General features: G+C 45.0%; 1 protein-coding gene across 1 annotated transcript in view; it reads right to left on the reverse strand.

The window, feature by feature from the left end:
• Positions 1–25908, reverse strand: part of MED24 (mediator complex subunit 24) — a 53782-nt gene that overhangs the window by 1751 nt on the left and 26123 nt on the right. Inside the window, 16 exon segments of the mRNA XM_033169167.1 lie at positions 623–771; positions 1701–1781; positions 5550–5649; positions 8913–9006; positions 10188–10369; positions 11697–11961; positions 12812–12987; positions 14275–14374; positions 14962–15140; positions 15694–15776; positions 17360–17397; positions 20453–20474; positions 20477–20594; positions 21955–22040; positions 22043–22065; positions 24330–24419. Of these exon segments, the coding sequence (XP_033025058.1) occupies positions 623–771; positions 1701–1781; positions 5550–5649; positions 8913–9006; positions 10188–10369; positions 11697–11961; positions 12812–12987; positions 14275–14374; positions 14962–15140; positions 15694–15776; positions 17360–17397; positions 20453–20474; positions 20477–20594; positions 21955–22040; positions 22043–22065; positions 24330–24419 (1786 nt within the window).

A 25908-nucleotide genomic window follows, 5' to 3' on the forward strand; every position in this document is an offset into this window, starting at 1 on the left:
CGCCAATGGTCAGAGAAGATAGGAGCTGCATCATCTGGAGGGCACCAAGTTGGAGAAGACTGGTCTACATGCACTGGGGAACTGCAAAGGGGAGATTTGCTTGTGCCTTTCTGGGCCAGGTCATATGACTGTTGGGTATTTAGAAGGCATCCCTCCCCCCCCCCCACACCTAGCTCATAGTAACACTTTTGCTGGCATACAGTGCATCATCGCCACACACACAAAACCACCTGTTTTGTACACCACTGTTTAGCTCTAACATTATGTGGGTCTCTATCTGTTAAATTCATCCAAAACTGAACTCTGGCGTGCAAAGAACCAACTAGGACCGAGATCCAGGTGACAGTTCTTTCCACACGGCTCAGAAGTTCAAGGGGCTAAAATAGGGCACCCAAAGGTATGGAGGTGGCTTCTCTTAATGATTCCTTACTTCCCAGGGGCCATGTTGAATTGTGACTGCTGAGTGAGCAAAACTGCAGGGAATGGGCCTTTAATCAGGTCACATGGAAGAAGTCTTCCTGCAACCCCCTATAAGCCAAAAGCTTTGCTAGAGAGCAGCAATGGACCAAGAGCCCGAAGAGAGACTACAGAAATCTTCAAGAGGAAAATGGGAGTCGCTCACCATGGTGAAGGGCATGAACTGGAGGATGCTGCCACGGCTTCCTTGCTCCAAGCAGTCTACGCACTCCTCCATGAACCACTGAACAAACTGTGTGTGTGTCCCGGCTGTCTTGGCTCCCAAGATGGAAGAAATCAGCAGGAAGAGGTTGGCTGGGGAGCAGAAGAGGGAGGAACTAAGCATTGTCTCCTCTAAACCCCTATTTTGAGGCCTTTTCAGTTTTTTAAAAATACAGTCATACTTTGGTTTTCGAACACCCTAGTTCTGAAACATTTTGGCTCCTGAATGATCGAAACCCGGAAGTGAGTGTTCCAGTTTTCGAACGTTCTTTTGGAAGCCGAACGTCCAATGGGGCTTCTGCAGCTTCCGATTGGCTGCAGGAGCTTCCTGCAGCCAATCAGAAGCTTTGCTTTGGAAGTTGAACGCTTTGGAAGTCGAACAGACTTCCGTAACGGATTCTATTCGACTTCCAAGGTACAACTTTAATAATGTTAACAGTAATATTTACCATACATACATGCATCTATATCTATAGATAGAATTTCAAGTGCATCTTTTCTCTGTGATCCTTACAAGAACCCCGCAAAGTGCTGTTGTTGCAGTTATATCTCCAACAGGTTTTCGTTTGGCAGCCACGAGGTCCCAGATTCAGTTTATGTCAACATCAGTAACCGCACGCTGGCAGGCTGTGGCTTGCCCAAGGGCACCAAGCAGGGAGTTCATGGTACTGGAGAGATTTAACATAGTGCTACCTGACAGTGGAACAGACTGCCTCAGGAGGGGATAGGTTCCCCTGCTTTGATTTAAGCGAAGTCTGGATGACCACCTGGCAGGGATGCCGTCGTTTTATTCTGCACTGCAGATCGTGCATTGATAGGGGGGGTTGGATTAGATGACTTCAAAGACCCCTTCCGCCTCTATCATTCCATGAAACGTTCAAAAGCAGGTTTCATAGTTGAGCCCCTGGTGATCATCAAATGAAGCCTCACATAAACTGAGCTACATTTCAACCAAGCCAGCTGGGTTCCTGGCCTGCTTCTATAACTTTCCCCTCTGCTTAGCTAGGACTGAAGAGGCTTACCTAGGACTCTGTTGAGAGGATCTCTCATGCTGACTGTGTGCAGCTGCGAGGCAGACAGCGAAGTGCTCATCGTGCGGTCTGCTGAAAGTGGAGAAAAAACCAGAGCTTGGTGACCGGTACCTCGGCATGCAAGGTTAACTACTTGCGTCCCAAACAGGAAATGCCTTTGAATTGGACCTTCCTTCCCTTTTCTAATGGTTGCCTGAGGAGCTTGGGATGACAAGATGGCAGCAGCAGCAGCAGCAGGTTTCTGGCAAGTCACTTTGATCATGTTGGATTGCCATCCTAATGTTCAACAACGTTACACTAAACTAACAACACAATTTAGTATTTCCAAGTGTTCAATGTACGATACCTCCGCAAGGCCTCAAGCCATTTTCTCTCGGGCAATAGCCTCACATTTGCATTATGGGGATAAGAGCACTTGCCTACTACGCACGACTATTGGAAGGATTACAACCTAGTAATGTACGTGAAAGAATTTGGGCATATGAAAGCAGTCTGTAAGAGTTGGGAAAGCTCCAGCCTGCAGGCATAATTAGGCTTGTCAGCCCACTGCCCCCAATTTGTTTTGTGAGGCCATTTTGGACAAGCCCTACATCTGATGTAACATATGATGTCAGGTATGGGATGCATAAAGACCTGGCTCAAGCCAAATGGGGGTTTGCAGCGTTGGCGATCAGTTGATTGGTGGCACTAGCAAAGCCCTGTGCACAGGGCTTTGGAAGAATCAGCTGATCATCAAGTCCTGAAGTGTTCATCAAGATCCAGCAAGATCAACAGTCTTCCAGAGGAGTTTGCAAAGGGATTCCCAAGACCCAACAATCAGTTAATCACTGGCACTTTGAAGGCTGTCCCTCTGCCAGCACATTGATTTCAAACCATGTGGGCAAATAAGGGTCACCTGATATCATTGTGTGATGTCAGATGAATGACAGGTGGTGGCAATGCCCACTTGTCAAATTTGGACCTGGCTGTTGGGAGAGAGAGGGGAAATGATCTGGCCCACTAGTTATAACCAGTTCCCCACCCCTGCACTATATAAATGTAAAGATTTAACTTCATCTTACCACACTGCATGTTAGAACACTAAAAAAAGAAAAATGAACAAGGTGTAATTGAGCACCTGCTGCAAGTATCCCAAGAGGAATAGAAACTTCTTCTTTTTTCAAGAAGAAATGAACACGGAGATTGGTCAACTGTTAAATCCAGTGCCAATTGTGCCCAGATCTGTTCTATGTGGTATAACTGAGGAATGTATAAAGATAGGCTACAAAATCAACTGTACCACCAAGTGTTTAAAAGCAAAGCAGTCCAGCCTTGGACGGTAGGTTTCACAGACCTTCTCTATACATTTCCACAACTCTGCCATGGAATTGCTCTGAGAGTGGAATTGGATGCAATGACGCTGGGGGGGGGGGGGAATTCCAACACTCCCTCTGATTCATAGGTGGATCAGGGATAGAGGCTTGGTTGTAAATATTCTCGTATGCAAATCAGAGAGGAAACACGGATGTGCCAACTCACTGCTATGACAGGAGGAATTATGGGGAGAAAACTCCCCAGTTGCATTGTTATGTAGACCAAAGTAAACAAAAGGATAACGAAATAAAGGGAAATCACGGGCCTCAAGAACAATGGAAATATACAAAAGCAAGATCTCTGAATCACTGGGCAAGAATCCAAGGTGATGAGCAGTGATGTTCTCCATATCCATAAACAAGAGGTCACCAGTGTCCCTTATTGACAAAGTTACTGATCATTTGATCTCCTTGCGTATCTGAAGAAGTGTGCATGCACACGAAAGCTCATACCAGGAACAAACTCAGTTGGTCTCTAAGGTGCTACTAGAAAGAATTTTCGATTTTGATTTGATCTCCTGGTTCTCATCTGTAAGCCGATAACTGGAGCTGCATAGGAAAGTGGCCTTTCTCTTTGCATGTGGCTCTTGGTCCTCCAGAACACAGAAAGCCCAAGTGGCATTTGTGGCACGAAGCACCTTTTACAGTCAAACCTCTACTCAGATACGGAATCAGTTCCGGAGGTCCGTTCATGAGTTGATCCTGGTAGAAGCACCGTTCTACCAGAATGGCGCTGCCACCGAATGCCGCTTCTGCGTGTGCACGAATCGCGGCAAACTTGGTATTTACTTCCAGGTTTGCCGCGGTCGCGAGTCAAATTATTTGCGAGTAGGGGCAGTGGTAAGTCGAGGTTCTACTGTACTAGCTTTTATACCTCCTCCTGGACACAGCCCATCCAGGTCTCAGTTCTTTCTAAGTAGTTTTAAAAAAAAATATTTAGTTTTTCAGTTTAAAGTTTTACAGTCAATTATCCAGCTACCAACATAAAAACAAGATTTCAAAGAATCTCCTGAACTTCCCTCCTCCCCTTTGTGGGTCCTTGTGTTAACCATTTCCTCCTGTATCTTTTATAACAGTGTTTTTCAACCACTGTTCCGCGGCACACTAGTGTGCCGCGAGATGTTGCCTGGTGTGCCGTGGGAAAAATTGAAAAATTCAAGATAATTACTTTATATATAGTCAATATAGGCACAGAGTTAAATTTTTTAACAATTTCTAATGGTGGTGTGCCTCGTGATTTTTTTCATGAAACAAGTGTGCCTTTGCCCAAAAAGGTTGAAAAACACTGTTTTATAATAACCCAAATCTTTTACATCTCCATTATATCCAAAACTCAACATTAAGCTACAAGTATTATTCCAATTCGACTAATGGTTTTAGCTGTTTCCACAATGGTTTTTTAAGATAAATTATAAATTTTCCCCATTCCTTATTGAAATTTTGATCTTCCTAATTTCTTCCAGTCATTTTTGCCATTTCAGCATAATCCATCAACTTAACCTGCCATTTTTCTCTGGTGGGGACTTTTGTCTTCTTGCCATCTAGTAGTTTTTGGTTTTTAGTTCCTGCGTCATCTCTTCCTTCATATCAAGAGATTCTTCCATCCGAGTTGGATGCCTACGCTGAGCCAGACACGGTTTTGGACACTTCCACAGCTGACAGTGTCCTGTGCTGCACTGCTATCCTTAACTTTTAAAAAGTCAGCAAGGTAGGATTCTTTACCTTTACATGCTCCTGGTAGCATACCCTCCCAGGGGGCACAATAAAAATCAAAATGATGTGTAGAAACATCCAGGAAGGGCCAGAACTGCTAGATTGCCGAGGAGCTGCATTGGCACATGACCTACGTTGAGCTCTGACGCCTCTACCAAACAGCACACCTAAATTTTCCCTGAAGCAAACAAAGTAATCCCCACATTCATTCCCTGTGGCTTATACCTATTTACTTACTATCTTGGAGGAAGCACAGTTCACAATAAATAACTTTTTTAAAAAAGGCAAAATATTAAATGTTTTAAATAGATCAGGGGTCGGCAAGGCTTACCGGGAATGGGCTGGATCACTCCACTGGAGATTGTCCGTGGACTGGACCGGCGCAGTGTGACACCAGAAACCACATCTGCGCATGCCCAGATGCCGGAAATCACACCTGCGCAGAAGTGATTTCCAGAGAAAAAATGGTGCAACACAAATGATATGAATCAGAACCATGCGGTGATTTCTGGACTGTCCGCGGGCCGGATCCAGAACCCATTCGGGCCGGAACCGGCCCGCAGAGCTTAGGTTGTCGACTTCTGAAATAGATCCATCTAATCTGAATCCTCCTAGATGGGGAGAAGTTGTTGTTTTGACATGATACAAAGGAGAGAAAGTGGAATGAGCTCTAGACAGGTTTAGAATGGATTCCAGATTGGCCTGTCTTTTCCAGGGAGCCTGTTTGGACGCATATTAATTCCAGGAAAAGCTTTCTCACCATGATTCCACTTACTGGGGCTAGACAGGATGCTGGTGTCTTCCTCATTGGAGCTGAGCAGGCGCATCAGTTTGGAAGGCTGGGTATCATCCAACGGGAAGAGACTGGTGTAATCCTGGAAAAGAAATCCAAAAGGACAGAAAAGAGTCCATTGCGGTTACTGATAAACACAACCAGGAATAAGGCGGCCTGGTCCTGATTTTGTCACTCCTGTATGGGCTTGTACTCTCCTACCTTTGCCTCTCTAAAAAAAACCAAAAATGATTTAAGGATGATTCACATACTCCATTTCTCATCAACATATTTAAAAGAAGGAGGTAGAGGTGCCAGAGAGCCACTGTAGTGCGATGCTATCCCTCCTCTTGTTTGTAAAATGTCTATTCCATTTGCAAATGTGACAAGCTGCTTTTGCACACTGATCTCATGGAAACAGAGGAATAATAATAACAACTATTTATTTATTTATTTATTTATTTATTTATTCATACATACATACATACATACATACATACCCCACCCATCTGGCTGGATTTCCCCAGCCACTCTGGGCTGCTCCCAACATAATAATAATAATAATAATAATAATAATAATAATAATAATAATAAAGCAATAAAACATCAAACATTAAAAACTTCCCAAAACAGGGCTGCGTTCAGATGTCTTCTAAAAGGCAGATAGTTGTTTATTTCCTTGACATCTGATGGGTGGGCGTTCCACAGGGCGGGCGCCACTACCAAGAAGGCCCTCTGCCTGGTTCCCTGTAGCTTCACTTCTCACAGTGGGGGAACCGCCAGAAGGCCCTTGGCGCTGGACCTCAGTGTCCAGGCTGAACAATAGGGGTGGAGACACTCCTTCAGGTATACTAGGCCGAGGCCATTTAGGGCTTTCAAGGTCAGCACCAACACTTTGAATTGTGCTCGGGAACGTGCTGGGAGCCAATGTAGGTCTCTTAGGACCGGTGTTATATATGGTCTCAGTGGCCAGTCCCAGTCACCAGCCTGGAAGCTTGCTTTGTACCAAGGTCAGACTGTCGGTCTGCCTAGCAGAGTGTTTTTTACCCTGACTTGCAATGTCTCTCCAAGAATTCAGGCAGAAGTCTTTCGCAGTCCAACCAGGAGATGCTGAAGACTGAAACTTGGGCCACCTTCAACCTAAGTATATACTGTATTTTTCCATGTATAAGACTAGGTTTCCCCCCTAAAAAATAATGTCAAAAATTAGGGGACATCTTACACGGATACATCTCCCCTCATTTTCTTAAATCTGAGTCCTCCAAATAGGGGGCGTCTTATATATGGGGGCGTCTTATAGACAGAAAAATACGGCACTCTTGCTGAGCTATGGTTCTTCTCCTTCACTGGATCAGCTGAAGAAGCATCCAGGGAGCGAGCAAGAGATAGAATGAGAAAAAAAAAATGACCTTCCGGTTCTCCTGTGTGCCACACCTCTTGTTTTCAAACAGAACTTTTATTCTCTGTGTGCTCACTTACTAATAATTGTTTTTGGGATTTCTGACACTGCAGAGCCACATTCTTTAATGCATGGACTTTGGTGAAGTTCCCAAGAGCTTAGCGGACATAGGAGTCACTTTGGTAACATAAAAAGGTTCATATTTCAGGGATCTGCATATATTTTTTAAGATGCAAGCAAGTAAGGAAAACTAAAGTCTGAAGTTGTTTCAGACAGGGTTGCATGCAGTCCGAGATGCTACACATGCAGTCTGCCTGTGCAGAACATTTCAGCTTCCATTTTTAAAAAGGCAACAAGTTTCTAATTCATATGGCTTGAAAGTGAGCTGGCTGGGCCTTGTGAAATCTCAGAAAAGGAGAGCTGGGTAGCACTTACATGGTAAGGGAGTTGCCTGTTGATCCTTCCCATAAGGAAACAGAAAGCAGACCAAACTAGCAATATAAGTCAACAGGCACACGCCGCACAGTGTGTTATTTAGTAAGTCAAGGAAGTTGTGAGCTGAGCAAAAAGATAGCTAACCACAGAATGGCAGAATAAACTGATGGGACTATGTAGAACTGGCAAAACTGGCCAGAAGAATTAGGAATCAGAAAGACCAAAATGTTAATAAGGAATGGGGAAAATGCATAATTTACCTTAAAAATCACTGTAAACAATTAAAACTATTAGTAGGACTGCAATGACGCTTGCAGTCTAACGTTAGACTATGGTTTTATTGGATATTTAATAGAACTGGATTAACAGAGAAGATGCAGGAGAAAAAAGTTAACATAAGGACCCACAAAGGGGAAGGGAGAAGTCCAAGGGAACTTATGGGAATTCTTTTATTTGTTTGCTCAATGTTTGTTTGTAAATGTGAATATAATATTATGATCACACACACCATACCTTTCCATGTATAAGACAAGGTTTTTTTTTTACTCTAAAATAATGTTGAAAAAGGGGGGTGTCTTATATGCAGATAGTGCACAGGGGGGGGGGTGGTTGATTGGTTGTAGCCGCAAGCTGCAGCTTGTCAGGAGCGATTTTGTGGGTGATTGTTGGCTGGTGCTGTGGTAACAGGGTAGGTGATTGGTTGCTGCGTCAAGGGCCGCTGCAGCAACTGGGCGGGCGATTTCCGGCTGCTGTTGACGACTGGGCAGAATAGGCTTCTGCGATGCGAGCGGCCGCCAGCGTTTGTCGGGATACTGATTTACTGCATCCCCCGCAAAAAATAAGCTCAACAACATTGGGCAATCCTCCCCCAAAAAAGCTCAACAACTCCACGTCATCTCCCCCCATTTTATTAATTTTGAGTCCCCCAAAATAGGGGGCATCTTATAATATATAATACGGTATATATAGTGTCATCACCTTGAATAAAGCCAATATGTGTGGGTGGGTGGGAGATAGCTAATCACGATCAGACCACCTTATTGAAGGATTGACAAATTCATGAAGGACACATCTATCAACAGCTATTAGTCATGGCAGTGAAAAAGAACCTCAATACCAGATTGATTTTGGGAACATAAATTAAGGGAAGGTTGTCACTTCCATGCCCTGTTTCTGAGCCTCTTGGAGGCAACTTGACTGCCTGTTGCTGGAAACAAAACACTAGTTGATTTGAATCCTTGGTCTGATCCAACAAGGTGTTGCTGGTTTTCAATGTTCTTAGAGGTCAGGGAAAGACAATTCCTTTGCTACAATCTCAAAACTTACAATTTAAAATTGTAATTAATTTTTTAAAATGAAAAATCGTAATTAAATTTTACAACTGAAAATTGTACAAGTTTGCTTTCTTGCACAATTGTCCTTCCCCCATTCATTCTTCTCGCCTCTTCAAATCTTGCCACTCCAATTGCACTTATCAATCCACTGCGGCCCATTTTCCTTTTCCCAATATCCTTGTGGGAACAGAAGTTTACCTCTATATCTTCTCGGTGCCTCTTGCGCTGCCAAGCCGAAGTCTGCCCCTTGTTGTGGGAGGAGTAAGAGCTGGAGGCACACCACACAGACAGCCTAATGGAAAAAGAAACACACATCAGCTCCAAAGGAGGACAAGTGATTGATTTATTTATTTTTTGCTTTTTCCTACTGGATGAGGGTTTTCCCGAACCATGACATTCTCATACCGTATATGGAGTACAGAGAAACTAGCATTGTATTTGGAGGAGATTAGTAATCAGAGAATGTCTCCTTAAGTTTACATCAATAAATGCATTCTTCCACTCCCACTCTGCTCCCTGGACCCCATCATCCCTGCTACCCCAGCAAACAAGATGACATGCTAAGCTTGGAAGGCGGCCTCAACGGAGGAAAACAACATATTGCTGGGGCAATATGAGAAAAGCCGAGCTTGTGGTTTAATGGAGTGAACCCTAGAAGCTTGCATTTGGGTTGTGAAACTGTGCCATTTTTACTGCCTCGATGCATAAAGATATGTTTCTTGTTAGTGTTTGTGGGAATTCAGCTTTGACGTTCTAGGAAGGCCTTGGAGATGGGCTGGAAGGATTCCCATGTTTCTTTCCCAAAGTCTGCCTCTAACGGCATTTGCAATTTGTGGTCATTTTTTAAATTCCCATGTCTTATTGCTTCCCTGCTTCCAGCTATCATTATTTGACATTTTTTTAAGCGCTTAGCAAAATGCTTTCACAAGAAAGAAAGAAAGAAAGAAAGAAAGAAAGAAAGAAAGAAAGAAAGAAAGGAAGGAAGGAAGGAAGGAAGGAAGGAAGGAAGGAAAGACTCTAGTTTTCATGGCCTGAAAGGGTACAGGGCAATAACAACAATAATAATTTATTATTTATACACCACCCATCTGGCTGTGTTTCCCCAGCCACTCTGGGCGGCTCCCAACCAAATATTAAAGACTTCCCTGCCTTCAGATGTCCTTTAAAAGTAAGATAGTTGCTTATTTCCATGAAATCTGATGGGAGGGCATTCCACAGGGCAGGCGCCACTACTGAGAAGGCCCTCTTGTCTGGTTCCCTGTAACCTCACTGCTACCTGGTAACTACTGAATGCAGGATTCCCAGGAAGCTTCAGCACTCAATATTTTTTCCCTTTCTCATGGCAACCAGAAACTGAATAAATGGTGCGAAAAAATGGCACCCGCGTCCTTAACTTTACATCAAGTTTTGGCTTGTACATTTAATACCAGCACAGAATTGGGGCTCATTAAGACCTGTCTGCTCATCTCTTACTTGGCCAGAGCCTTGCCTGGAGGGTCCATCAGCATATGCCACTTGGAGGAGTCTGTGAGCAAATTGGGCAGGATGTGTCCGAGGAGGGTGAGCGTCAGCTGCTGCATGTCCAGGCAGAAAATGGAGTAGAGCAACTCCACAGCCCGCATTGCATGCTCTTTCCGTGTCTCTTTCAGCAGCTCCTGAGAGGGAAGAGAGGATGACAGAAAGTGACAAGAGCAGAGAGGTAACGAACAGCGACATTTACTCCTCGCTTAATGCCATGAGCGCTGAACTACTCTGGGAGCCTATGGCAGCATAGGGCCGCGGACAAAACTCACACAGACTCTCTCTCACCCACACTTTGTCAGTGGTCAGAAACAGCCCCATAGAAAAGCACTGTGCCACTAAACACAGCAGAAGAAACATTCCTATTGCAGTATCCCCAACAGAAAGAAGTGGAGGGGGCAGGTAGAGAGAGGTGCATAATTTTGACCCACATAAGCCCACCTCTCAGAGGCTTAAGAGCAGGGAATATACTTAGTAGGCATTCAGTCCACCACACGCAGCTACAAATACCCCCAGGGCTGTGTCTGTCATGGTCCTAAACCTTTGGAATCTGTCTGCTCTGCAGTTCCACCTGGGTCCATCACCGTGGACATTTTGTCTCTGTCTCCATCGTTCAGCCTGGACACTGACGTCCAGTTCCGAGGCCCTTCTGGAAGTTCCCTCATTGAGAAATGTGAAGCCACAGGGAACCAGGCGGAGGGCCTTCTCGGTAGTGGCACCTGGCCTATGGAACGCCCTCCCATCAGATGTTCTAAAGACACCTGAACACAGCCCTGTATCATTTTAATGTTTGATGTTCCTCTTTGCTTTTTTATATTCTGTTGGAAGCTGCCCACAGTGGCTGGGGCAACCCAGTCATATGGGTGGGGTGTAAGTAAATAATAATAACAGTAATAGTAGTAGTAGTAGCCAATGTAACGGTGGGGGGGGGGAGAGTGAGCTTAGAATTATGTGACTTGACTATTCCTAATTAGATCACATGTCCTTCTCAAATATGCATATAGGAAGGCATGCAGCTGAGGCCAGGCATCAGGAGACTGCAATTCCGAGTATCCTCATCTAGGCTGAATGTAGCTGCTAATGAGCTACGAGGCCAAGAATCCAAATCATGGCGTCATTGTGAGAATCCCCTGGGTGACTTAGAGGCAAGCCACTCTCTCTCTGCTTCAGTCTTGCCTCACCCAACTGGGAATGCAGAAAGAAATCTTTTCTGCCTTGCAGGAGAGTGGGCGAGGGTTTTCAGAACAAATTCAGAGCCCTTTGACCACTTAGGTAAAGCAACCTGTATTATGAAAAGCAAAGCTATTCCACTTATTTATTAAGCATTTACAACCCACATCTTCTGCTAAAGCATGGCACTCACAACAATTTCAGGAAAACCATTTACAACGTAAGCCTCCAATAGGTGAAGTCTTTTTTTCTAGCTGTTGGAAAAGTGCAGCACTCACGCGTGCCCCGTACCTTGACAAGGTTGTTGCAGAACCAGTAGACTCCACCCATGTGCAGAAGGGTGTCAAAGATGTGGATTGATCGGCTGTCCACCCAGCCTTTCTCTAGCACCTTGGAGAAGACGCCCATCAGCACCTCTTTGATTGGCTTCTTGGCAGGAAGGAAGTTCCAGTAGGGCATAGTGATGACCCCTGTGGCTGAGAACTTGATATTTGCAGCTGTCTGCTGCAGGACGTCAGCACACATGTGCTCAAGGATTGAACTCATGATCACCACTCTGGACGGGGGGTGGGGAGAGAAAAAAGGATAAAGTATGACCACCCTAAACCTGCATCCTTATCAAGGCTTCTTCGGCAGCTCCAAGTTGCTCATGCCCCCAAATTCCAAGCAACGTCAACTAAAGGCATCGGGTTGAAGCTCTAAGGAGACAACAGCCTACAAAATGTGCTGAAGGAATCTTTGACCAGAGCTTAGTATTTGCAAAATGACCCTTCAGAGCAGCAGTGATCGGGGAATAACATAACTATCTTAGTACTGCTGTGTAAATTTAACACTTGCTCTGGGACAGGAAACCATTGTCTCCATTCAGACCCAGATGAATGAGTGGCAATTCAGCAGTTTCACGTTGCAGGTTCCCTCTGATGTTGTTTTTGTCCCAGGACAGTGACAGTGTGGCCTGGTAGCCAGAGTAGCCCGATGTGGCTGATCACCTGTATTGCCTGTGGAGCCATAGAATCACAGAATGGTAGAGTCGGAAGGGACCCTGAGGATCATCTAGTCCAACACCCTGCAATGCAGGAATATGCAGCTGTTCCATACGGAGATCAAACCCGCAACCTTGGCATTATCAGCCCTATGCTTTAACCTAAGTGTATTTGAATTTTTTTCCATGCAGCAAAAAGCCTGGGCCGCTTCCCAGTTATCTCTGATCTTTCAGGATGCTTAATTCAGTGTGTTTTATGAGACACATGATATCAGCATGGAAATCATACAAAAAAGCAGAACACGCACCGGGGGCACAAAGCAGAACACAAGCAGGTTATCCTGCCCTGCAGATGCAGCCTTTACCTCACATTTTAAACCCTTAGCTTAACATCCTGTTTTTTGCTACCTGGACTCTTACTTGCCTCTCACTGTAGAACTGCAGGGTGTTTTCACCATACAGGGGAGTTGCCAACTGCCGGATCATCTGCAATGACTTCTCTCTCTCGTCCAAGCCCAGCATACGGACGTGAGCTACGAGCCAGGCCACAGCGCACACAGCCATGCTGCACACCTTCCCCTTGATGTTGTCTGTGATTTTCTGGGGAAGGGAGGAGGAGGAGGAGGGAAAGTGAGGCAAGAAGGCAGCTGTTGAGACTCTAGATTTTTTACTTTTCATTCATTGAGGGATGGTTTGGATACCAAACATACTGCAACTGCAGCAGTAGTTCTAAGATCACTTCCAACTCTCAATTCATAGAATCATAGAGTTGGAAGAGACCACAAGGGCCATCCAGTCCAACCCCTGCCAAGCAGGAAACACCATCAAAGCATTCCTGACAGATGGCTGTCAAGCCTCCGCTTAAAGACCTCCAAAGAAGGAGACTCCACCATACTCCTTGGCAGCAAATTCCACTGTCGAACAGCTCTTACTGTCAGGAAGTTCTTCCTAATGTTTAGGTGGAATCTTCTTTCTTGTAGTTTGAATCCATTGCTCCGTGTCCACTTCTCTGGAGCAGCAGAAAACAACCTTTCTCCCTCCTCTATATGACATCCTTTTATATATTTGAACATGGCTATCATATCACCCCTTAACCTTATCTTCTCCAAGCTAAACATACCCAGCTCCCTAAGCCGTTCCTCATAAGGCAACGTTTCCAGGCCTTTGACCATTTTGGTTGCCCTCTTCTGGACACGTTCCAGCTTGTCAGTATCCTTCTTGAACTGTGGTGCCCAGAACTGGACACAGTATTCCAGGTGAGGTCTGACCAGAGCGGAATACAGTGGTACTATTACTTCCCTTGATCTAGATGTTATACTCCTATTGATGCAGCCCAGAATTGCATTGGCTTTTTTAGCTGCTGCATCACACTGTTGACTCATGTCAAGTTTATGGTCTACCAAGACTCCTAGATCCTTTTCACATGTACTGCTCTCAAGCCAGGTGTCACCATCCTGTATTGTGCCTTTCATTTTTTGCCCAAGTGTAGTACTTTACATTTCTCCCTGTTAAAATCCATCTTGTTTGCTTTGGCCCAGTTCTCTAATCTGTTAAGGTCATTTTGAAGTGTGATCCTGTCCTCTGGGGTATTAGCCACCCCTCCCACATGTACATCTATGCATCCCACATGTACCGATGCAAGAGAAAGAAGAAGCCTATAACACCAAATCATCAGAAATGTGTAGTGAGTTTGTTGCTACAGTTTTCTCTCTTCAGAGAGGTTTTATATAAAGGGAGAAACACGCAGCCTCCCTGTTGCATGGTACAGCCCAGAATGTTTTTGCACCATTCCCGATTGGGATTTTTGCTTCTGAATGGTGGTGGTGAATAGCAACACATCTCCTTTGTATACAAGGCTCACTAGAAAAGTCTGCTCTTTGTCATTACCTGGACGGACTCAAAGGTGAGAACCCCGTTCTCCCAGGCGTTCAGGATCTCCAAAATAGCAGCAGAGATGCTCAGACACGCTTCTTGCCATTTCATCTGTCTGTTCAGATGCAAAGATATACAGGGAGGGAAAGAATCAAGGGGAAAACTGGTCAGGAATATAGGAGATCATTAGCCATTATCACGCCCCCACCTCCATTCCAAACCCGCCTCCTCTTCTCTTGAAAGCGTATTAGCGATACCTGCTAAAAGCTCAAAAGCGAGGGCTGAGCAAAGATTTCTAAGTGGCAGAGGGCTGAGCTCCAGTCTCTCCCTCCCCCAGTAAGCAGAATTATGCACCATTTTCAGGTTTTGTTGGCACCAAACTTAAACGTTGGTGAAACCATGTATACAGGATAAGGAAGGAGGCAGGAGCAGCAAGGGATGCACAGAAAATCTACATCTTAACTATCAGACAGCTCTGTTGAGACTGCCTGCCCTGTGTTCAACCAAGAGGACTAGAAACCTGCTTTAAGAAATCGAAAGCCAAGAGGTTTAGGAATCCGCTCTACGGCATGGACAGAGAAAACAACGAACAGCCCTGCAGCATGAAGAAAGCGACTGGCACTCGGGAGAGGAGGGAACCTTCAGCCCGCTATTTTTAGCACACCAATTCCTCGGCAAAGCTATTCTAGCGCAGCTACTTACACCAACTTCATTTCTGACGAATTGTTGAGCAAAGCAACTAGAGACTCCACCTTGGTGGAATCGGGCCGGAAGCAAGGGTGATCAGGGTTGAGGATCTTCCCTTCCTCTGGCATGCAGGTCTGCATCCAGGTCTCAAAGAAAGGCACTTCCCCAGGTGGACCAGCTTCAGAAAGGATCACCTGAAAGAGAGACGGCCAAAGGGGTTGGGCAGGGTAGAGACATCATGAATCCCTAGACCAGGCATAGGGAACCTTCGGCTCTCCAGATGTTTTGGCCTACAACTCCCATGATCCCTAGCTAACAGGACCAGTGGTCAGGGATGATGGGAATTGTAGTCCGAAACATCTGGAGAGCCGAAGGTTGCCTATGCCTGCCCTAGACCACGGCAACTGCGCCACCTAGTGAGTGAGAGGTAAAGAACAACACATGCAGGGCATGAACATGGGACCTGGTTTGCCGTGCCTGGAATCAGCTCTCACTGTCAGGATTTTAGCCACCCAATTTGTTTATTAATGGCATTTTCATGGCACCCTGTTGCAAAGTCCTCAGGGTGGCTTACGACAAAACTCAAAGCAAATTAAAAATATTCCTCACGGGTGGAGGGGAGAAGAGAGTGGAAAGCTCGGAAGGTACCCCCCTTTACTTACATCTCTGTGCCTATGCAGAGAACCTTTCCTCCACCATTACCTCTCCCTTGCCCCCATATTGTATACAGCATAGAGAAGACCCTACCTCAGAGCCGTAGGTCTGGGCGACATGGCACAGCATGAGGAAGGAAATGTCGAAGAGAAGCGCTCTGACTGACGCCGCTTTGGCTAGAGAAGTGGGAGGAAACCCACAATGATAAGTCCACACAACAACAACAGCAACAACAACAACAACAAGAGATATATCAGTAATTTATTATGACCATTAACGACATCTGATGCATAAGAAGTGCTCTGCAACTACATTCTCGTCCACTGTACCAACACAAGAGTTCTCTCGCTCTGTGGTTTTTCATTTCTTTCCATTCCTGAGTCCTTATGACCCACATTGATCACTGACAGCCTTTGATGGGGCGCTTCTGGCAGTCCCTCGTCCCATATGCCTCCACTGCACCACTGACCCTGCCCTGTGGAACTCCTTGCCAAGAGAAGTCCGGCAGGGCTTGACCCTGCTTTCTTTTAGACACCTTCTGAAAACAGTGCTGTTGACTGGGCTTTCGGTACATGCATCTTTCTTCTCTGCCTTTCCTCCAAACATGCGTATATAAATGACACCCCCCCCCCCGAAAAAACCCATGTATCTATCTATCTATGTTAAAAGGATGCCCTGGATGGTTAGGTCCAGTCGGATTCGATTATTGGTGTTGTGGTGCTCATCTCGCTTTCAGGCCGAGGGAGCAAGCATTTGTCCACAGACAGCTTTCCGGGTCATGTGGCCAGCATAACTAAAATGCTTCTGGCGCAACGGAACACCGTGACGGAAACCAGAGCACATGGAAACACTGTTTACCTTCCCACCGCACTGGTGTGCTTTCGAACTGCTAGGTTAGCAGGAGCTGGGACAGAGCAACAAGAACTCACCCCGTCACAGGGATTCGAACCGCCAACCTTCTGATTGGCAAGCCCAAGAGGCTCAGTGGTTTAGACCACAGCGACACCCGCATCCCTATCTATTCATTGGCCTTCTAGTAATCATAGAAAGCAGCAAGAACAGAGCAATGGACATCCCTAATGAAAATCAGACTCAGGCCCCCCTTTCCAGCTTCTCACTTTTTATCAAACCCTTTTGAGGGTGTGACAAAGATTAACAATTTCTAAGCCCTCTAAACATCTTGAAAATGAACAAGGAGGAAACAAAACTGCCAATGGCTAAAGAGAGCTCCCTTTCCCATCAGTCCAATGGAAGGTCAGAGGGTCTTTTGTGCATTTAATCACATGCAAAATGCATTCAGAATCCTTATCTTGGGATAAGTGGGATTCACACATCACTCCATCCAAAGGACTTGAGCTGTATGGACACTCAGAGGACTGTGGGGAGGAAAGGAAGGGGAGAGGAGAGGAGAGGGAGGGCAAGCTCACAGCTGCAAGTTAACCCTTCGCCTCCCAGGACCGAGGTCCCCCACCAAGCAGCACAAAGTGACTATTCTCAGGGGTGGTGGGGAAACGGGAGGATGCACGTGGTAGCCCAAAAGACAAAGAGACCCCAGTCATAACTTCAATGCCCCCCTTGTTGCATCAGGAATGCTGCGCTGGCACTGCCTACGCTGCCAGGCACTGTGGCTCACTTTCAATTCTTCCCCACCCCCTCCAGACTTTTCAGTAAACCCGCGAAAAACCTAGAGCCTCAGGAAGGAGCTGCGGTAACATTAGACTGAAGAGAAAAGAAATAAAGCAAGACAACAGGGACTTACAGCCTTCTCCGCTGATGTGCTTGGTTAGTTCATTAAGCCTAAAATGAGAGGTGAAGGAACAGAAAAGGGGGGGAAATGAGCTAAGACTGCATTTATTTCATAAGGAACCAAACCAAGTATCGTAACTGCCCCCACATATTAATTTTTTTTGCTTTCTAAAATGTTGATCACCTTGCGGTGCAAAACACAATGCGAACTTAAAAAGTAGGTCGCAATCATTCCCATTCCACAGATGATAAAAAGAACCAAGACAGCAACTTGGCAAGACTAAAAGCACATCTCAAGTGGGACTCGAATTTGGGTGCTGCTCCATCCTTTCATTTTTGTATCAATCTGATCAAGGTGAAACCTTTTTAGCCATTCCCCGGCTCCATTCTTCTCCTCTTAGGCTGTGCACACACTATACATTTAATTCACATTTCTTCTCACAATGAATCCTGGGAACTAGTGTTTGTAAAGGGTGCTGGGAATTGTAGCTCTGCTGTGGGTAAGCTACAGTTCCAATATGGGGAAGGTTTTAGATATGCTCTGAGAATATACAGTGTGGATGCAGCCTTAGTCTGCCTTTACTCTTTTGAAAAAGATTCAGGCCTTTCCCACCCAGATGTGGCTCATCTAGCAAGCCAAGTTCCCATAATGCAAACATTTTGACATTCTGGCAGGGCTTTTTTTCTGGATAAAAGAGGTGCTGGAATTGTTTAGGAGGAGCACCCAATTTGTTGAGCTTTTGTTAGGGGTGGGATCGCCCTAAAAAGCTTCTCTTCTTCGCCCCGCTCTCCTCACCACCAGTTCCGGAGCCTTATGCCGCCATCCTCTGCCGCACCGATATGCCACCCGCAACCTCTGCCGCACACCACCGTGCCGCAGTGCTACAGAGCTGCTGCAATGCGGCACATAGGTGACAGAACCCACCAAACTCAGACACACTCAGTTCCGGTGAGTTCTGGCTGAAAGTAAGCCCCGAGTTCTGGAATGGCACAGCCTTTCGCTTTCAACTTTCACATAGGATGCCGAATTACATACACAGCATCATATTCCACACTTGTGTGGACTACACATGGGCACAGCAGCTATACTGCAGCGCTAGAGCTCTCACGCTTGCAGCTTATACGTGGAGGAGTAGAGTAGATTTATTCAGACAGGAGTCTTATGACAGAAATATACCATCACATGGCTCAAAAGACAGTCCAGCCCCACCTCCCACTCCCGGTTCCCCCTCCTGACAGCAACATCAAAAACAAATCTGTCTTTACCCTGCAGGAGAATTGTTTGCTTCTAATAACGGGTGGGAGAAGACCCCCACCCTGCAATCTTGCTTGATTTGCTCAAGTACAGAAAGGCCTGAGTGTGCTTGTAAAATAGCCACTTGTGGGAGGTTTAACAGCCTCGTGAATGGCTACCTAATAGCCCCTTCAGCTAAGACACAAATGGGTTCAGAAAAAAATGCAGCAGCCTTACATGGAATTGGGGATGGGGATGGGCAGTGGAATAAAAGAAGAGGAATGGAGACAGGGAGTTGATCTCTTGTCATTGGCAGGAATTTAGAAAAGCAAAATAGCCTTACAGCTAAAATACATACAGTACCTGTGGTTCTGTTAGTATAGATTGGTTTACGGGCTTAGATCCAAGGCCAGTGCTAAACATTAGGGAAGCCACATGGCTGCCATTGAAAGCAGCAGGTCTGTATTTGGCTGCCCCCAAACTGAACAACATCTAAGTCACCATGTCAAACAGTATTTCGAGTTTCCCAACTCCCAGGGCAGAGGAACACAACATGCAGTGATGTCATGTCACGAGTAGTGTTTCACAAGGTGTCTGGGGAGAGAAACATTAACGGGAACTGCTGATTTGACACCATTCATGCTGCTCTTGCTGTGGGATAGGTCAGCCTACCATGCTACCGAGGCTTCGGCCACCACCTCAGTTCCCATCTATGGGAAATGGGAATTCTAAGAACCCGCCTCATTGTTTCTGCAGGGGGAGGAAGGGGGAAGAACAAACTCCAGATCAAGAGCGATTCGTACGTGACAGTGATATTTAACTTGTTAACAGCTGGGGCGCTTTACTCCGACACCTCCGGCACCTTGTGCAATGGTTCCCCCTCTGAACTGTGCCTGGAAGTGCTGATGCGGATCTCAAAACAGCCTGAATCCTATGTAGACAGAAGCGAGGTGGGGTACAGCTTCCAACACGCTCAACTGCATTTTAGCCGTTGCACATCAGCCTTGCAAGCTCCTTTTGAATGACAACAGCACAATATTTCATTCTCCCAAGATCAGAACTGAAAGTGCAAGGCTGGGTAAGACTATAGCCTTGGAGCATGTTGTTTATCTGTTCTGTTCTGTTCTATTTCATTTTGCTACTCTTTTTTACTATTGTACTATTTTATGTACTTCACTTTATTTTACTATTTTACTTCACTTTCTTTTACCTCCCCCCCCCAATAATTTTTATTAGTTTTCAATTACAATAATCCAATGGTACCCTCATTATAACAATGCCAAATCATAGTACAATTACTAATCCCAATCATTCAAATGTCAAATTATAAAATTTGGGTGGCCCCTCACATGTGCTAGAACTGATGGTTTGATGATTTACTTTGTTTCTGCATTCCAACATCTTATTCATCTCAATTACATTCCATTCAAAATAACAATCCATCATACAACAACTGTAATATTAATGACATTTATTCGACTTAACACATTAAATGATTTATAAACCTGTAAGTGAAGCATTCAAACTATATCCTTATTCCTCCTGTGTGTGACAATTATTCTGTCCGTGGTATTCCTTCCTGTCCTTGTAAAATGTTTTGTCTATCTTTTCCCAGCCATTGCTGCTCCCCATCATGCCTTGGGCGGAGCTAATACCCATTGTTTATTTTTACTATTTTACTTTATTTTATTTACTATTAATAAAGACTTTTTTTTTTAATTGGCCAGTTGTGTGTGCTCCAGCTCTAAAGAACAGCGGGTGGGTGTGGGTGGGTGGGTGTTTTAGCACTTGCACACTCTTGTGACCTAGTGACAGACTCCAGCTCCCCAACTTGAAAGGAGGCAGTGGCCAATCATATCCAGACCCACTCACTTGATAAATTTCCGGGCAAAGACTTCAGCTTCCCTGTAGCTGCTGCAGCTGCCAACAACAGATCCAAGCTCTTCCCGGACAGCATATGTCCCAAGACGCCCAGCAGCCCCTTCTGGGTTTTCGAGTGATCTGAATCCATTGTCTGGAGTAGCAGAGATATAATAAAGAAAGTAATTGAGTCAATGAAGGTTCCGATTGGTAGCCGGCAAGGAACAAACTACAGAGAATTGTGTAAAGAGAAATCCGTTCTTAGCAACTTAACTACATGCCCGTGGGTATTCATCACCATTCACAGAATTCAAATTGTAATGCAAAAAAAAAATGCAGTATGAGAAATAAAGAAGAAATAAAATACAATTAAAATCAAGATGAATGTGGGCATGCTGTGGTCCAGCTGAACGCAGCCAGCAGTCCATGGTGGTCCGCAGATCACAGTTTGGGAATCCCTGAACTATGTGAAGGCTTTGTCCAATATTAGAAAGAATTAACACAGAAATGTTTCCAGTTCCATTCTTTTAAAAAGAAAAAATATGACTAAGTCACAATCAATCAATACACATTAACAAAGCACCAACTAAGAGGGGGGGAAACACAGAATGTGTAACTTACCAAGTTCTTCAGAGAATTAACAGATATATCTGGATTGCATTTCCAAGACTAGTTCTTGGATGTCTTTCCAGAGGCATTGTATACTTCAGAGAGGGTCTATCCATGTTTCTTCGGTTACATGTTCAATAAATGTTGTCAGGCCTTGTAAAATGTGCCTGGCTGTACTTAACTTCAGAGTAGCAAAACCTGGTAGTTGTTTCTCCAATAAACCATACTTTCAGATACCGTTCTGTCTAGGGTCACGCTGTTTGCTAACTGGTAAATGTTTGTGTGCCACCCCCAATTCCTGTGTCACTTTGTCCCAGAGGGCATAGCCACACAGATTATGTGTGACAGCCCAAGGGTGTGACCTAACAACAGAATAGTGTGTGCTTTACTGTGTTCTCTCTAATATAAGCACAGGCAAACTACTCAAGTGGCTTCTTGTGCCAACAGCTGACCACTGTCCAAGGTATTGTGTACCCTGTTCCCTTTCCCCAAAATGCCTTGAAATCATTTGATACGCTTTGGATACACAAGGGTAGGTTCAAATCCCCAGTCGTGAAGCTCTGCTATCAGCCAGAGACAAGACACTTTCTTTCAACCTAATTTACAGTGCTATTCAAACCATGTCTACTTGGATTGCAAATAGCAATGAACTCAGTGGGCTTCACTTCCAGGTAAGTGGGGTTGTTCAGTTTGTAGCCTTAATCTCATAGTCCAACATAATCATTTTAAAACACAACTACTGTGCATGTCTACACAGAGGTTAAGGCCCACCAAGTTCAGTGAGAGCTATTCCCTCATGTGTCAAGGCCTCAGTAGCACCAAAGACTACTACAGCAGTAGTACTAAAAATAATAAAGGTAATCCAGTTTCTGTGTTCAAGATGCCATCACAAGGTTAGTGCCTACTTTCAGGATGTTGGTGACGGTGGGCTCTGCTCGCAGGATGAGGCCTGGGTTGGGTTGAATGTTAGCATTCTCAGGAGACTTTAACGTGGTGCGTGTTCCCGATCAGCGGTCCTGGGTGAGGTCAGAAGAAAAATACCCAAAGTTGAAATAAGAGGGTTAAAGAGCTCTTTAATGAAAGTGGAATGCTCTGCTATAAGGGCCACCCACCGGTACAAAATTCACTAATCTATAAGCTTCTGATGAAAATTCAGGGCAATGAACTTTTAATTTCCTGAGAGTTTGACTCAGGTTAACTTGCATATTTAACCTGTGGGTTCTCAGAGAACAAGACTTCCTAGTCCCTGTGGGCTCAATGCAGATGACAAAATGACTGGAGTGGTAAAGTTTTTTCTACCATGGTTTTGCATGGTCTATACCTTTAACCCTTTGGAAGCTTTTGGACTCCGACTCCTATCAGATTCAGCCAGCGTGGCCAATGGTCAGGGGGTGATGTAAATTGTTGTCCAACATCTGGAGAACTGTAGGTATCCCATCCTCAGTCTGTATTAAAGAAAAGGTGGGGGATTCGCCCCATCCGCTGCTGCTCATTCTAACGTGTGCTAAAGTTGAAGACCTTGTCATGTGGCTAGGCTCCCCCCACATTTACAGCTTATTTATTTGAAACATTTCTGTTCACTCTTCGGTAATATATTGGTGACAGGACAGTCCCTGTCTCCAGGCTCGCAATCTAAAAAAGACATGGCCTAAAGGAAATGCAACTGAGAGGGTGGTGGAGGGGCTGGGTGGGGAAGCCAACTCGGGAACTATTATTTCTTAGCTACAGAATTCTTGCAATGGCAAGCTAGAATAGAAGGATTTCAAGGAAAGGTGGAGCAAAAGGTTGCAGGGCTTTTGGAAGAACAGGTGAAGAAGGCCTGCAGTCCCAACCTTAATAAACTGGTCATCTGTATTAGTAATCTGTGGCAGGCAAATATGACCTGGAGTAAGGAAGACAGTCCCTGAGTTATAGCATTTCACAGCTACTGCTGTCTTTCAAAGTGAGATTTTTTGTCTCCCCTGCTTTTTTACCATAGTTTTTTTTTTAAAGAGTTTTTTATCCATTCCAAGTGCTGTTTATCATTTAAACATGCTGAAATATCTGCAGCCTCTGACAGGTTTTTTTTTTTAATTAAAAAATTAACTTAAATGTTTTAGTGTATTTTGTCGAGGAGCAACCTTTAATATGCAAACAGAACTCCTACTCACAAGCTGTTTGCGGCTGGATACCCTGAGCAGAAACTGAAAGAAAATGGAAGGAAAGTCTACGTACATCCTTGCCAATCCATATTAAAAAAAAAAAACAAGACTAAATCAGCATGGTCAGCTTACTACAGTGTGTCTGGGGGTTTGTTTGCTAAGGCGTCAGTTTGTGCTGTGTGATGGGAGGCAGAGTGGGGAGAGAGAATACAATTCCCCCAGCACCACCAACCAGTTTAAAAGGTGTGAAATTAAGACCAGCAGACGCTTCGCAGGCTTAAAAGCAATGCATTTAATGACTTTGCCAGCTTAAACAAATGCAATCTTTAAAAAAAAAAAAGCCGTATTTTTTTCCCCTTAAGAGAAAGAAAATTTGAAAGACGAGGGCGAGAAGTTTCACTGGCCTCTTTGAAACAACAACACTATTATCAGTATGAATAAACCCTTAAGACTGTGGGAATATACTGTATTAACCATCCACTTCCCTAAAGAAAGAACTAGTGACAAAATGCTGCCGCAAGGCACAGAGGGCGATGTCTTCCCCCCACTGCAGCAGAGCAAGTCAGTAAATGAAGCTGAAGCCATAGCAGCCACAGATTAAAACAAAGCCTGCCACAGTCACTTGTGTACACTTTGCACTCTTAAGCTTACATTTAAGAAATGGGCAAGCTTCCTTGCATTTACCACTTGTTAAGTTGATCGCATGCATTCGCCATGGTTTTAGAGAAGCTGAGAATAATGCCACAGCTGCTGGGGGAATGCCTTCAAGACAGTTGTTAGGCATCCGAGAACTTCCTTTCCTCTTCTCCACAAGTTAAAGGGCAGAAGCTCAGGAAATGCTGAAGCAACCACTATACAGTGGAACCTCACAAGACGAATGCCTCGCTAGACGAAGGCATTCGCTAACGAAAGGATGACTCATAGACGAATTTCCCTATAGCCGCGATCTCAGAAACGAAAACGTTTTGCAATTTTCCCCCCGTAAAACCACGCTTCCTCCGACCGTGCTTTGCAAGACGAAATTTCCGCTATACACAACACTTGCGAAACGAATTAATTTCGTCTTGCGACGGCACCACGTATTGCATTCTTTGTCCCTGCACCTAGCCTATCGCCCCTTTGTGCAAAGCTAGATAAGCCTACGTTTGGCTATAAGGTTGTTCATGTTGGCTTCGGAGAGCAGGCCCTGCTTGCCACATTCTTGAAAGAGAAGGCTCGTGCAGTCACAGCTGGAAGAACAACAACCAAAGAGGGAAAAAACATGTGTAAAATGTCTGAACAAACATGGCCCTAATGGAGACATGTTCTCTCGCTGGACCTTTTGGGGAAGGACACTAGATGGCACAAAGTGAATTAAGGAAGACGATGGCGGGAATACACTAAAGGTAACAGAATATAACTGGGAGGCACAGAAAGAATCCCCTGTTAAATGCCTCTCTTTGCATTGGGTATAAAGTCCTTGTGTTTCAGCTGCCGTAAAAGTTGTAGAGTTTTTATTGAGCGCCATTTTTGACATTGCAAATATAGTAACAATCGGGAAAAGGAGGAATACAAGGAGGATACCAGGATTCAACCTTCTAGTCTTCGCAGCGTTAAGGAAAGGACAAACCTTGAGTGGAAGCAACCACTGCTGAAAGGCTCAAAAGTTCAAAAGGGATCTGTGTGGTTTTCAGTGACTGACACTGCATGCTCTAAATTTCGCTTTGGGCCCAGTAAGGAAATTGCTCAACCTGTCCTGAATGGGGTTGCGCCTCCCACTCAAGGATTGGTTAGCATTTTGAGAATGGCCACAGATCTAAGTGGCCCACTGCGGTATGTTTTGCATTTGTATCCGTGCTACTCCTAAGTTTTGCTTTCATGGGGAATATGTCATTTTTGCACACAAATGCCTTCCGGGTAGAGACAGAAGCTGCTCAATGCTGCCAACCAGTCTTCCTAGTTTTAGGAGCAGGGATATGAACCCTGGTCTCCTCATCCAAGCTCAATGCTCCTTCCCATTACTGCACAGCTCCCTACAAGACCAACAAATTGGTTGGCTCAATTCTGTAAACAAAGCACATTTGCATGTATACCCTCACTTCCCTTTGCATAATCTATCTTGAGTTTTTCTGCCAGCCATGAGAGAGAGGGTCACTAACTACTGGACGTTTCTGAGCCCTATCCACTCATTTTTCAAGGCTACTTAACGGCATGACATCTAAAAAATAAAACCAAAAACCCACCAGAAACCTAAAACAAACACCGGGATTCTCAAGATGCTGACTTATGCAATTCTGCACTTGCAAGTTGAGATCACAGGAGCACAGAATGAACAGAACCCAGGAGTGTTGCCCATTCTACCCTACACCCTCCTTGGCTGGCAATTTATCATGTATCATGCACAGAGCACATCCAGCCCTGGCTGAAGGATTAAGCATAAGAAAGAACCACCTCAAGTCTGTGCTTATGTCTCCATAACAGAACAAAGCGTTCAAGAGCTGGGCACAATAAATTGGACAAAGTGATTCAAAATACTACTTTATGCAAGAGCGACACCGACTGCTTCACACATTGGGGAGTTTGGGTCTTAATCTATCATGCAGAACAAACAGTTCTAATTGCGAATCAGCAGCAAACCTATGCATGGCGAATTCTGTTTACAAGGCTGGTCCGCTTTCCCTGGCCCTTCCCCCAAGTTCTAATCTCCTGTTATATCCAACCCAGCAGGGGAAAACAGGG

Source organism: Lacerta agilis, chromosome 14 (assembly GCF_009819535.1).
Source record: "Lacerta agilis isolate rLacAgi1 chromosome 14, rLacAgi1.pri, whole genome shotgun sequence".
Taxonomy (NCBI): Eukaryota; Metazoa; Chordata; class Lepidosauria; order Squamata; family Lacertidae; genus Lacerta; species Lacerta agilis.